The 14,249-nt window shown below is 30.9% G+C and overlaps 2 protein-coding genes across 2 annotated transcripts; both read right to left on the bottom strand.

The window, feature by feature from the left end:
• Window positions 1-6,229: 6,229 nt before the first annotated feature.
• LOC106789576 (small proline-rich protein 2H-like) lies at window positions 6,230-7,157 on the bottom strand. Its single transcript, XM_014753915.1, has 3 exons — window positions 6,960-7,157; window positions 6,330-6,618; window positions 6,230-6,246 (listed from the first exon to the last, which is right to left on the bottom strand). Exons 1-3 carry the CDS (start codon window positions 7,155-7,157, stop codon window positions 6,230-6,232), a joined length of 504 nt encoding a protein of 167 aa, XP_014609401.1.
• A 536-nt stretch (window positions 7,158-7,693) lies between these two features.
• LOC106789613 (beta-hexosaminidase subunit beta-like) lies at window positions 7,694-12,264 on the bottom strand. Its single transcript, XM_014753980.1, has 7 exons — window positions 11,957-12,264; window positions 11,556-11,781; window positions 10,027-10,148; window positions 9,181-9,553; window positions 8,819-9,111; window positions 8,466-8,731; window positions 7,694-8,020 (listed from the first exon to the last, which is right to left on the bottom strand). The coding sequence occupies exons 1-7, from the start codon at window positions 12,149-12,151 to the stop codon at window positions 7,843-7,845; spliced, it is 1,653 nt and encodes a 550-aa protein (XP_014609466.1). The 5' UTR covers window positions 12,152-12,264; the 3' UTR covers window positions 7,694-7,842.
• Window positions 12,265-14,249: the final 1,985 nt, after the last annotated feature.

The following is a 14,249-nucleotide window of genomic DNA, read 5'->3' as shown; positions in this document are numbered from 1 at the left end:
TTTAATTTATATTGATGACGAATTATTAACAGGAATTTAGATTATTAATTGAATGATGTATTGTCTTTTTTTATTATTTATCAATTTGGATTTGACACATTTCTTAGACAAATTGCATTTGTTTTTTTTTATCGATGTCATTTTTTTTGTTTATATAAATGTTATACAGATTTGTCATAACCATAATGAATTTATTATTCGTTGATGTTAACGACAAGATTTTGTTCTATCCATTTCAGATTGTGTCTTTTAGATTTCTTTTATACTAAGAATAAGAAGACACGTTTAAAGATCATGTGAAATGTATGAAAAGATGAATGCTTGTTGAAAAATCAACCCCTACTCACTAACACATTTTAAGGGTTCGTAAATGCGAGTTACATCTTTATAGAAGATACCAACAATGATTCACACAAGATGAGTGTTTTATCGGGAAGCAGCTATTTGTTGATGAGCATGAAATATAGCAGGAGAATAGATAACTTGGTGAGATACAATAGGAACAATCGTTACCACTCTGATGAGCTAGCAGCTTTACGAGTGTGCAAGTAATCGGAAAGAGTAAAAAAATATCTTTCCAAATAAAAATCATTAGTTATTTGCGTAATTAATTTAATTATTAGGAAAAGTTTACTTTGGTGTATTAAAATTAATATTGTCGCTTGTGGCTTTGTTATTAATATTTATGATTATTTAATTATATACACATTTGTTTAAAAATAAAACAATTCGTAATATATTTCAATTATAAAAGCATTTTAATTTCATGTATAATATTATTGCAGGTAAATCGAAAATTTGAAATTGTCCAATGATGTTATGAATTAATTAATTAAATTCAAATCAATAAATATTGCAGTGATTTGTATCGAGCTATCGACAGTACTATTTTTTTTTCAAATTTGTTACTCAATTTATTCTTTCGTTAGCCATATAGTAGTCGTATTATGTGACGATACTTACTTACGAGCAAATTTATTGAAATTATACTCAAAGCATACCGTAACAAAAGGATTTAGTTTATAGGGATCAATTTTTAAGAATCGTGTATATATATATTTACAACATCGTTAAAAAAAAAAAGTATAAGATGAATAAAAAATATATTTTATATAAATATAAATATGCATATATAAAAATATAAATCTGAAATACAAAATAAAAAAAAAGTTATCGTTTTCATTCAGTGATATATTATGCTTGGTTGTACATATTTATTAGCAGTCGGAAGGTTTTCAGGTATTATTGGTTGATTTGGTATATATTCCGATTTTCTGGCAAGGTACGTTACACCCCCAATAGTTTTGGCTTCCCGTATATCCGTCGAATTATAGTTTCCATTCAATCTTTGGGTTAGGCCAAATGGTGTATAAGGTGCTATTTTGTTCTGGATTGGTCCGTTCTCCTTGGAATACGATAAATCTGCAGTGTCGCCTCCAGGACTATCTAGATACGCGACATTTGCTGTATTTGGTTTATGTAACATAGGTACATCACCCTGTCCGTTGTTCTTAATAAGATTTTGTTTATTCTGATAGAAATGTTGCATCTGTTGATAATAATCCGGATGTACTGAACTGTCAAACTGATAGGACATTGGTTTATTCAATACCGATAATGAATTTTTATCATTGTACGGAATTAATTTCTGATAATTTTGGTGATGTTGGTGATGATTATTAAACTGTTGATCTGGAGTAAGCATCTGATATTGTACTGTTGGTACTACAGTTCCATCTTCTCTTTCAGTCATCAAACTGTAACGATTTCGTGGATTGTTCTGTTTCTGTTTAGGATATTCATTCCAAGTCGTTCTTATTTCAGATCTCTTTAAATGTGTTAAAGGTTGAGGAAGTGGATTATTAGGATTCCTACTATTTTCTAGACCATTTGCTGAGACACCTTTCCGTGCTATCGAATTAGAATTATCGAAGCCTGGTGGTTTTGATATTAAATCCGGCGTAACTTCGTTCGGATCTTGTATACCGTTCAATTTAATTTTCGGTTTCTTTCGATTAAGATTCGCGAGATATTCAAGGCCCACATGACTTTCTGGATTATTTAAGATTTCCAGAGCTTTTTGAATCGTCTCTGGATCTTGCAAGCCGTTGTTACGTTTTTGAGGACGGATTACTTCCTTGTATAATCTTAGTTTCAATAAACTCGATGGTTCCACATTCCTTATATTCAAATCGTTCAGACTAATGGCTTTCTTGGAAAGACGGGAATTTTTTTCGTTTTGTGACTGATCATGTTGCCACGTAACTTGTTGCGGTGTTTGGTAATACTGCTGTTGATATGGTTGTTGCATTTGTTGAGGATACTGCCAATAAGAATATTGCGATTGCATAGGATTGTTAACAAAATGTTGAGAATATTGTTGAGGTGGAGCCGACATTGATTTGAATAAATGAGTTTGGGATGAATTATACGAGCCCTGTGGTATTCCTGTTCCTATTGTTGGAAATCCCATTCGTTGCTGCCAATTAACATTTTGTTGTTGCCATAATTGATGTACTTTTTGTTGAGATTGATCATGGGTCGATTGCACCATATCTTGATTATTTCTATTTTGTTGTATTTTACTGTAATCATCTGGATAATTTTCGTTAACTTGCTGTTGCGATGGAATTACATTTTCTTCTTGAACTTTGGTATTTAATTTTTCCAAATCACTGTAAGGAATATGTGGTGGAGTTATATGAGCCATCCATTCAGGTTTCTCATCCATTTGTATCTTCTTTCGTGTTTCCTGCTTTTTCGTATCAAGAGTTTCACTTTCTTGATGGAATTGTTCAAGATATTCAAGTTGTCTCCGTTGTTCTCTTAACAAATGATCAAACTGTCTTCGCATTAATTCATCGGATATTCTTTGCTGTTTCATAGTTGCAACTAAAAGTTCTTGATCTCGAATCATTTTAGGTGTGAATTTCAAATTTCTTTTCTCAAGATTTGTAGGCACTTCGGTTGTGATTATTTGTTGAGGAGCATCATTTTGAGGTATCATATTTTGTTGATAATAATTTACAAATTGTTGTCCTGGAATCGGTGGTCGATATAATTGAGGTACTTGACCATGATGATGATTGTACGTAACGTTTTGTGATTTATTATTGTCAACTAGGTTAATCGTATATGGTTTGATTTGAAAATTTATATTTGGATTATCGATTGATATTTGATTGCTCGGTGTTATTTTATTCTGTCGATTAATTAATTGTTGTGTTTGTTGCATCGATACTATAGCGTTCTGAGTATTTCTTGTTTGATTAATATTTGCATCTTGAGGCGAGGTCATTCCATAAGAACCTCTCATTTTTTCAGGCATAGGTTGAGTAAAATAATTATAATAAGTACCTTGATTAACATTAGGCAGATGTTGTATTTGCTGTTGTCCAGGCATCATTTGAAATTGTTGATTAATTGCACGTTGCTGCATCTGTTGCTGATTTGTTACATTATTTTGAAGTTGCTGATAAATTTGCTGAGGATTTTCACGCATTACGATTGGGTTAGAATTAGTTTGAGTTGAATTAAAATTGTTCGAAGGTGGTATAGATATTGAATGATCGTTTGAATACATTGCTGGATGAGATCGTGTTTGTAACTGTTGTTGTAGTTGTTGTTGTTGTTGTCTTTCTTGCATCACGGCTTGCCTATGCAACATTAAGTTTCGTCCACCAACAGGTTGTTTTTCTAAATCAACAACTTTAGGTAGTTCATCTTTAACCCAATTATTTTCTTTTTGCACATTCGTCATTTCGTTAGAATTTCTAAAAGATTGCTGTGGATGTACCAGCGTAATTGGTGTAGACGATTGAGCTACAGGTGTTTGACCATTGTGAACATAAGCCAATGTGGTAGATGCAGTCATAGGATTTACGTACGATTGATGTCCATGTGGTACATTCGGCCGATGTCTATCTGGACCGTGTACTCGATAAGTCACCGCACCGTCTGATTGTGGAATTGATTGATGTATCGTGCAAATTTGTTGTTGGCACGTATTTTCCGCAGTCTAAAGGATTAATCGAAACGAATCGGTTTATTACTCTGTTTAATCATATTTAAAAAAATATATATTTTGTGCTCACCTGTGACTGATGTTGATGCCCATTATTCATCCTATGATCACCATGCTCGTGATTAGGAACCGAGGAAGTTGGCACGAATAATGCATCCGAACGTTCAGAATTTTGATTAGCCATAATCATTATCGGTTTATTATCAAACAATGTTGGATTGTCTAATTTACGAATTCTTTCAGCTGGAAAACTTTTTAATCGCGGTGACGAACTTGAACGTAATTCTTTAGATTTGTCCTGAGAATTGAATGCTGTTTTTGGGGGTGCCGTACCATTGTCACCAGTCGCGAGTATTGTTTTTGATAATTTTGTCTGCAATAGAGGAAAATACAAATCTGAATAGATCTTTGCAATTGATAGATTTCTTTTTGAGTTATAAATGTGTACCATTGTGCCTTGATTTAGGTTTGCCTCAGGCAATGGTGATTTTCCTGATCGAGAACGTCTCCTTTGAGAAATGGCAGAGACTCGTGTTTGAATACTGGGTATGCTCGGTCGTCGAGTAGCGTCTTTGGCAGCAGTATTCCTTTCCACGGAAACTTTCCTAGAAATTAATCATAAAATAGGGGTTATGTAAAGACGTTTATGTAATGCTTCCAAAGAAAAATTGTAGAAGCCAAAAGATTTTCTTGAAAGAAAAGAAAAAAGAAAAAAGAGAATATATTTCTTACCTTTTGCTCATGATATAAATTTTTCTATTCCTACCTTGTCAATTTGGTATTATAAATAATTCTCGTTAAATCATAGTATTAAAATAGAAATTAGATTGAGTATTTCAGTACAGATTTAGTATCACTACAGCGAAAGGCATTGCAACAAATGAAAATAAGCTACAAGATGACAGCATAAATTGGGTTGTCATGGACACCTGTTTTAGAACAATCGTATAGATTGCTTAAAAAATAAGTGATAAACAAAATCGCCAATTTTAGTCAATTTATTAACATGTTTAAGTATTATTCACTTTTTCTTGGTCCTTCAAAACTTTGTATTTTTTTTAAATAATCAGATGAAATATTTAGATTCATCAAATAATTCGTTAAAAACTGAAATACATGTATGTATATGTTACCAAAACTTTTTAAAGAAATTGCAATAATCCACTATTTTCAGCATTGCATTCTCTGACATTTCTTGAACTTTACATGCTAAATTTATAACTCGATATGGTATTCTACGCGTAGGCAAAAGAGTGTAATTTAGTTTAATATAAGTTTCATTAAAATCTATTCACTTTTAGTATAAAAAATATTTACCAAAACTTTTCAAAGAAAAAGTTTTTTTTTTTTAAATATTTTTTGAAAGGATTTGCGGTTATGACGTTAACATATATATAAAGTAAATATTTTAAGTATGTTATGTGTATGTACAGACTCTTTTAATAATTTTTGTTTTCCAGTACAAGTATAAATGTGTAAGAAAAAATAATCAATAATCTAATAATACAATAAAGTGACTGATATCAAATATTTAAGAAGTTTCACTTCAGTCGCGTATGGGTTCCACGTGTTTTTATTTTTTGTTATTCTATATATTATAATAACTTATTAATATTATGTCGGAATAAAAGATAAATTTTTATTTTATCTACACGTCTCTCTCTCTCTCTCTCTCTCTCTCTCTCTCTCTCTCTCTCTCTCTCTCTCTCATATAGTTTTCGTTTTCTTAGATGATAATTATTCGAGAAAAGCTGATACACTTATAGAATATTTTTAATTTCAATACACAAACTTAATAATAATGTTAATATTTAAAATGAATTATTTTGCAAAATAATTTATGAACTATTTTTTACAGTACTTCGTAATTTGTTGTTGAATCTTGTATCCTCAATTTATTTGTCATTATATTAATGTTAGCCATCTTCGAGACGTTTTTAATTAGGATATTGGTTCACACATATTGGAAGATTTAATTGAAGAATATTATTCCATCGTTTTCAATAAATTTGTTATCATATTATTATTATTCGTTAGTATAATTAAATTCGTTTTTTATTATGGTCGGCAAATATTTGAGGTTGTCAAACTTTGATAAATCTTTTATGTAACATACAAAAATTAATATGATTGCGATCAACTTTTCGACTTCATTAATCCAATTAAAATGACAAAATTGTTTGCTCTAAATCGGTTGAATTCTTGTTAAGGTGGACAAGGTACTGCCAAAAATAAATTCAAATTATTATTTCATAATATTATAGCCTTCGTTTATTTCTATTTAAATTTAAAACGTGATACTAACGAATAAGTGGTCTACAAGGTGAGCAAACTGGTGGTGTAGGAGGTGGACAGGGCATACAAGGTACGTATTTTGGTGTGCAAACATAAGCGCAAGTTGGAGGTGGTGGAGGACAAGGTAAGCAAGGGGGAGGACATGGTGAGCAAAGGGGAGGACATGGAGAGCAAGGGGGAGGACATGGAGAACAAGGGAGAGGACATGGTGAGCAAGGGGGAGGACATGTTACCACCACCTTTGGAGGACAAGGCATTGGACAACATGGTGGACAGGGTGGACAAGGTCGTAAATACACCTAATATATCATAATTTTATAAGATTAATTCAGTATCTAATTGGTAGAACTACATTTTATTACCAATAGATTGTTGAATTAAATTTTGTTCAACAAGATATACTTGATTTATTATTTGTAGTACGTAAATAACAAGTATACTTCTGAGCTAAATTTTGTTTAACAAATTCTATTTGATTCATCCAAATTGTAGTTTCTACATGATGTACCAAGAATAATTTTAAATATTTTATGATTAAAATATGTATTTTTTTTTTCTTATCGTTAAGATGGAACTTTATTTTCTCATCTAGTTCAGTTCAGCTGGATTTTAATTAAGAACATCGAATCGTGATACGAACTACTGTCTTGGTTGGTCTCGGTGGGCAACGAGGCGGACAAGGTGGCCTACATTGTATTAGAGGCGTATAAGGTACGCAAGGTAGGCAAGGATAACAAGCTGGTGGACAAGGTGGCATGCAAGAAGGTACTGAGCAAGGTATTGTATAGCATCTTGGTGGTGTGCAAATTGTAGTGCTACATGGACTGGGAGAACACATATTTAAATTTCTTTCATTTCTATCAAATCCTAATTAACCTTCTAGTAGTTTCATCGAACGAATCGATATCTTCTTATGCTATAATAAAATCAAATATAAAATTAAATATTTCTATATGAAATGTTATTGGATTTAATATATCAAGTTGATAAGAATTTTATCTCATAGATAGTACTATTACGTTTTATTGATCGTATTCTCGTGAATTTTTGATAAATGTGAATTTAAAATGATTGAAATCTAGAATTTGTATGTTTATTTTTACCTGTTAATTTTATTTTTGATATGAATTATAGTTAAGTCATCAATATCGCAGGTCCGTTCATCTGATGTAAACGATGGTATACGTTCTTCGAGAAAATCGAAGATTACTTGAAATTTTGTAGTAGGTGAGTTGGGAAATAGGAAAACTTTGAGATTTATGTTTATTTTTCTGTTTCCATGACTACGTTAAGTCACTTGTTATTTGCTAGGAACAGTGACTCGATATCGTTGCATGTTCGAAAAGAAATGTGAATGACAATAATCTAAGTATATATGGTTGTTGAAATTGTTCACTTTATTTAAATATATGAAAAGATGAGAAAATAGAAAGAGAATGTATGCATTTCGCGTGATATTATATTATCAATGAGGAAGAAAATCTGTTGATGGAAATTTCATTTATAAACTTAGACATGACTAATCAAAGAACGCAAAATCCTGGTCCGTTCGGTGGTTGAGCTGGTACACCTCGCCTGTTCATACGACAAGCGTGTTCTTCCAGGCGTCTCGAAGCATCATTCAAACTTTCCGCTTGCTCGCTCCACAAACGTTCAGCTGCGGCACATGCTCGTGGCCAAATTCTTGGATGAACGTTGTTCCTGAATAATAAAGAAAAGAAAACATAATAAAAACACACCAATTCGTAATTAGCAGAAATTAATAAAAATATCTGAAAATTGGATTATTAATAATCAATTACAAACTTTTGACTAACAATATCCGTATAGAAATATTAACAAAATATTTTTTTTATGCACAGGAATTGAAAAATTATAAAAATATTTGTTGACAGATTTACTGCGTGGTCGTATTATGAGCTCATATTTTTTTTTTAGCAATTCTGTAACTGGAGATTCATTTTCTTCCTAATTTTAAACGCACAATATTTTTTATTTTATATTTCTTTTAAACAGAAACATATATATATATATATATATATATATATATATATATAAAATATATTCTAGTTGATAAACCAGTATTGATTTTTTCTTGTCTTTTGGAAGACTCTTTAAAAAAAAAGAAAAACAATATTGTAATTACTTGTCAACGAATTCGCCCCACATGCAAGCTTCTCCTCCCAACATGAGATCTCTCACGTTGACTTGGGACGGTGCCGGAAATCCGAGAGGATCGCACGTGTAATACTTTTTCCAATCGCCTCCATTGCTTATGTGATCGAGATACCAACAAGCGGATAACAAAACCGGATGTCCGGCTTTTGTTGCTTTTTCTAGTTCGTTTTGCCAACGTCCGGTCCACACGTGTACTACAGTGTTATCAGGCAGATTTACGCCATTGTCGAAAACCTGTAATAACAAACATTTTCCGATATATTCTGGGAAATGGAAAATTTTCACGGAAATAGATTAATATAGATATAAAATAAAGTTTACCTCTTGCCATACGATCGATTTGGCATCCAACTTATTAGTGATCTCTAAAAGTCTGGCAATGTATTCCCCTTCGAGTAACGGGAAATTTTTCGACATATTGTTTGCTACCATGTACGCTTTGATTTCGGGATTGCTAGCCCAACATTCAAATGGTACTTCGTCGCCTCCGAGATGAACGTATTGATCTGGAAAAACTTGAACTATCTCGGAAAAAAGATTTCTCATGAATTCGTAAACCTCAAATTTTATTGGATTTATCGGGCCAAGTTTACCATTTGGGTTACCGGTAGAATCTAAAATAAAATATAATTATATATTTTAAGATATTTTTCTTCGTAAACACTAATATTATTCTAACTAACCGTAACACTTGGTCAGAAATTCGGGATAAGCTAAACCCCAAGCTGCTACGTGTCCAGGTGTATCAAATTCTGGCATAACACGAATACCACGTAATCTCGCATAATCAACGATTCTTTGAATATCATTGGGTGTATAAACCATAGAAGAGTGATAGGCACCCTTTGCTGATAAATCTGGGTACCTAGAACTTTGATAAGGGAAACTATTGTCGTCTACTATGTGCCAGTGAAGAACGTTTAGTTTGTTGTAAGACATGGCATCCAGGGTTAGAAAGATGTCGGATAGTGGTAGATAATGACGAGAAGTATCCATTAGTAGACCTCGGTGTCGTAATTTTGGAGTATCCACGATTGTTTGGCATTGTAGTTTTAACTAAACAATGTGTAACCATATTTTATATTCTATTAATTTAATTATAATTTTTTAAATGTTTATGCGTAATACAGTTTTTTTTTATTCTTGGATAGTAGAATTTGTAATAAGTTGATAGACAGTTTGAATATTTGATTCTAAATCATTAATTATGTTTTTGTTTATTGGTTTAGTATTTTTTAAATCTTTTTGGTCAGTATATGTTAATATTTTTTTTAGTATAAATGACTATATGTTATTATTTATAATAAGTACTCGATACAAAGTATATATTAAATAATATTTGTTTATAAATATACTAAAACCACTTATATTTCATACTAATATTTTATTTTAAATATTAATTCAATAAATAGCAGTCTCCACACTTACATTTTAATAATATTATACCATACTAATGTAAGATTTTTTCTTTAAATACTGATCCATTAAAAAATTATCCGATTAGTTAAATCAAATAAAAATTAACTTACGATAGGACCGTCTCCAGATGGAACGAGTATTTGTGAGAAAGTTTCAAGACCTCTAAGTACTCCCCAAACGGAATCAGCTGATAGACTGGCACTGACTGACGTTCCATTTATTTCGAGAATGTCTGCAAAAGTCAGAGTTGGTTCCTCTTATCGTCGATCGATTGGAAAAGAAAGAAAAGACAAGATGAAGAAGAAAAAGAAGAAGGGAAGAAGAGTAGGTACGTGTAATCGTTTTATCTTTCGTTTCTAATCGCAATGACCTCGGACGGTTTCGCGAACGAAGAAGAAGAATAAGAAGAAGTAGAAGAAGAAGAATAATAATAAGAAGAAGAAGAAGAGGAATAAGAGATAAGAAACGCAAAGAGACTGATCAATTTCATCTTATTGCTCGTCTCGCTTATTTCGATCTATCTGTCTGTTCCACTGGCTCGATTACCAACTCGTTCATTATCGCGAATTAGAAAAGTTGTGACGTGCGTACAGATGTTCATTACATAGGAATGTAATCGAACTATACTTCTTCCTTCTTTAATATTTAATACAATCAAAAATGAACAAAGCGAGAATGAATTAATCCTCTGTTATTAATCATGTAACTTCAAAGTCACGCATTCAAGTATTTTTTTAATTTTATTTATTTTATTTCTCTAAAAATGATCTGTTAATTTATAAAAATATAATGATTTTTATGTTGATATATATATATATATATAGCATGTTATACATTTTTATCGAGAAAATATAATATTATTATTTTTTTTAAATTGTTCTAACACAGAAGTTACGTGATTTTAAATGTGAAAAATTTAGTAGTTTTTATTTAGTGTCAAGATACACTTCTTCTTTTTTAAATAGGAACCTAATAAATTTTATGATTATACCGAACCCATAGGAAATATTACATCATAAAAGATTAAAAATAAATTTTTTTCAAGATTTACTCGAACAAATCTTTAATCGTTAGCAATGATTGGAAGAAGATTAATCTTTAGTCACGTATTTTAATTGCACATGCTTTGCTGATTCTCAGTAATTATTATAAAAATGATTAGTCTCTTATTACTCATTCAATACTACAAGTTCTTTCATTTGAAATAAATAAATATTTGCGTAATCACTTTATCATTACGATGCTTTTTTTTATTCGATTTTTATGATTAATATGTTCGAACAGTTGGAATCCCCGAGTTCGTAGAATATACATGCCAAAAAAAAGAAAGAAAGAAAGAAATTATCATTTTATGAATATATCGTTGTGCAGTAAGTATGTTTTGCGCATCGATCATTTGTTATTCATAACGTCAAAGCAAATACTATTCGTGCATCATAGTATCTTGACACGATATTTTAATAATACATTTAAACTAGTACATTCTCTAATCGCGTTTAAAGAGATAAGAATTTGCAGGAAATACTTTCCATTTAAAGTCGACATAATAAAAATGTATCTGTCAATAATCATTTTTATGCATATTGAATACGAAGAAAGTTAGTTCGTTTATGTTTTTAAATGTGTGTATTTAACTCACAACTCTCATTCATGAATAAATGTGGCCAATGTTCTCCGTTGTGTTCGCAAGGGTTCTTCAATTGAATGTCCAAGCTGGTTAGTTCTCCTTTGAAGAATGCATCGTTTCTTACCGATGCCCTGGATTGTCCTTTCTCATTGATTCTTGCTATTCGTGCTTCGGTTAAGATAATACCCTTGTATCTTTCGATAGCTTCGTTAATAATATCGCAATTCTCATTTGTTGTCTAAAAGATATATTAAAAAAAAACGCGAATAGAAAATAAATGTTATATGTAAGAAAAATTTCAATGATATCATAAACGAATTAAAAAGGAATAAAGAAAAGATGAGATAATAAACAATAGATCTAAAAATAACGAATAAATAAAAAAAAATAAAATAGATTAATATAAAACTTACATGAAATTGGAATGTGGATGGTCGTAAAAAATAAAATTCATTTTTAACTAATCTCTCATTGGGTTTTGGCCAAATTTCACCTTTCGTTGGTACCACCCATGATCCAGCAAATGAATGCAATTGGACGGATGGTGTTGGTAACGAAGCTAAGAGTTTTATAAATAATAATGTATTTATCAAAGATGAGAGCCACATGTTTCTTTGATGGGTGATGATCAAGAATGGACTTTAAGTAAAACACTTTGTCGGACAAGAACGATCCGTTGGCAACGAGCGGTCATCGTCTACTGACGATGATGCTACCAAGCTATGCCAACCGAAGCCCGAGTAGATATAAACGAAGAGAAACATAGAAAGAAAGGGAAAGAGAGAGAGGGAGAGAGAGAGAGAGACAGACAGATAAAGATACAGATACACTGACTGAGAGAAAGAGAGTGAATTTGTTCGGTGGTCGCGTGTGTAGGAACCTGAGAAAGGAGAAGAACGGTGAGCAGAGTGCTAACGACCTTAGCCCGGCACTTAACTTTTATCACTTTGGCCCCACGAGTGCTCACGGTCAAGTGAGACTAAACCAGTCCTTTCTCTTTCTCTCTCTCTCCTTCCCTGCCTCCCTCTTTTTCTCTTTTCCTCTTTCTTTCTATTTTTATTTATTTCTTTTCCTTCTACAGACGCAAAGTCGTGATCCTTAATGTTCCCCTTCGTGAAAATGTGTTCGTTCATTCGTCCGAGGACGACGACCTGTAATAAGAAGGATAAGGATAAATTCGTGTTAATAATTTATGTTAGAAAAAGGAATAGAGAGAGAGAGAGAGAGAGAGAAGTTTCATTGGAAGATAAAGAGTTTGATAAGGAATTTTTTAAATAATTTTTTAGTAATATTTTTCTATTGTATGGATTTTTATATTGATCTTTGTTTCTGGGAACAAATTTTAGGATAATTTTTCTTATCGAAGTCTTACATTGATTTGTCATAAGATGGATACATGAGAAAAGGATTCATCGTAAGACAAAGAATTCTTTTTATTTATATCATTTATATATTATATATATATAATATATAATTTTTTCACATCGAGTCTTAGAAAATTTGGATAGTTATTTTTGGAAAAAATTAATTAACTGCTACTTGAGTATTCATCGTAGATACCGTTCTAACGTTGAAGCGCTTGACCTAATTTAATTAATTCTATTTAATTATATGCTATTATTTTTTTCTTCATAACGTTGAGAATCGTGCAGGTAGAGTATAAAGTAAGTCGATGGGTCTTGAGATAATACGCTTGCTTCGATTTTTTTTTTTTCTTTCTTTTGCAAGAGATACTTTATCTTCAACGTATTTTCAAAATAATCGTTCGTGGTTAATCTCTTATGGAAATAACACCATAACGTATTAATGAGTATAATGGGTCTTGTATATATTTTATCAAATCTTACGTAACATGAGAGTAATCTCGTTTTTTCATTAATATTTTAATATCTACTAGATTGCATATAATACATAATAATAATAATAATAATAATAATAATAATAATAATAATAATAATAATAATAATAATAATAATTAGAAAGAAAATTTTGTAATCTTTAATTTCGCGTTATCAAAAATTCTAAATGTGTATTTATATATATATATATATATATTTTTCTGATTATGTTTAAAATCATACTTATTAAATTCATGTTATTAAAAATTTCTAAATTTACTTTAATTTAGTACCTATTCTGAAGCCTAATAATTCCAAAACATTTTTTCTAAATTTCTTCTTTCCTCTTTCGTTATTTTTGTATTTTAATCAATATTTTCGTGATCACAAAAAGCAAAAATTCCCTCACTCCAATATAAAAAAGTTTTGAAGGTGTCTGATAGTAGGACTTAACACAAATATATAATTAATTTCAAATATTTTTTAGATTAATTATTCGTAACCTATAAAATCGTTCATATTCTCAATGCAAGACTGACAGTATATACTTTAAATGTAATTTGAAATAATAAAAAAAAATCAATCTTCTTCCATTGTTTATTTCTTTTCGCATTTTTTTATAGGAGTAAATAATTCGAAATCGATGGTAAAACGATTAAATACGGAGTTCAATGGGCCCTCGAGATAATGGGTCATCTTCATCATTTCTCGGATAATATTTGTGTTTACTTGTGTTTAGATGAAAGATAACGCACTGTTTTTAAAACGTTATCAGTCCACTCGAAGAGTGATTTTAATGGATTTGACAAAAAATCGTTATACGTCTATCGATTTTTCGGTTTGCTGATAACAAAATCCTATTTTTCTT

The sequence above is a fragment of the Polistes canadensis genome, unplaced genomic scaffold, assembly GCF_001313835.1.
Source record: "Polistes canadensis isolate GaletaPanama2010 unplaced genomic scaffold, ASM131383v1 scaffold_192, whole genome shotgun sequence".
In the NCBI taxonomy this organism is placed as follows: Eukaryota; Metazoa; Arthropoda; class Insecta; order Hymenoptera; family Vespidae; genus Polistes; species Polistes canadensis.
The sequence above is the reverse complement of the archived record's forward strand: the minus strand, read 5'-3'. Positions and strand labels throughout refer to the sequence as shown.

Coding starts and splice junctions, on each gene's coding strand:
- LOC106789576 (XM_014753915.1), bottom strand. CDS start 7,157: ATGTGTTCTCCCAGTCCATGTAGCACTACAATTTGCACACCACCAAGA. Junction 6,619..6,959: donor CGAGACCAACCAAGACAGTA/GTTCGTATCACG, acceptor ATGATATATTAG/GTGTATTTACGACCTTGTCC.
- LOC106789613 (XM_014753980.1), bottom strand. CDS start 12,151: ATGTGGCTCTCATCTTTGATAAATACATTATTATTTATAAAACTCTTA. Junction 10,149..11,555: donor TTTATTCATGAATGAGAGTT/GTGAGTTAAATA, acceptor TGACTTTTGCAG/ACATTCTCGAAATAAATGGA. Junction 9,112..9,180: donor ATTTCTGACCAAGTGTTACG/GTTAGTTAGAAT, acceptor ATTTTATTTTAG/ATTCTACCGGTAACCCAAAT.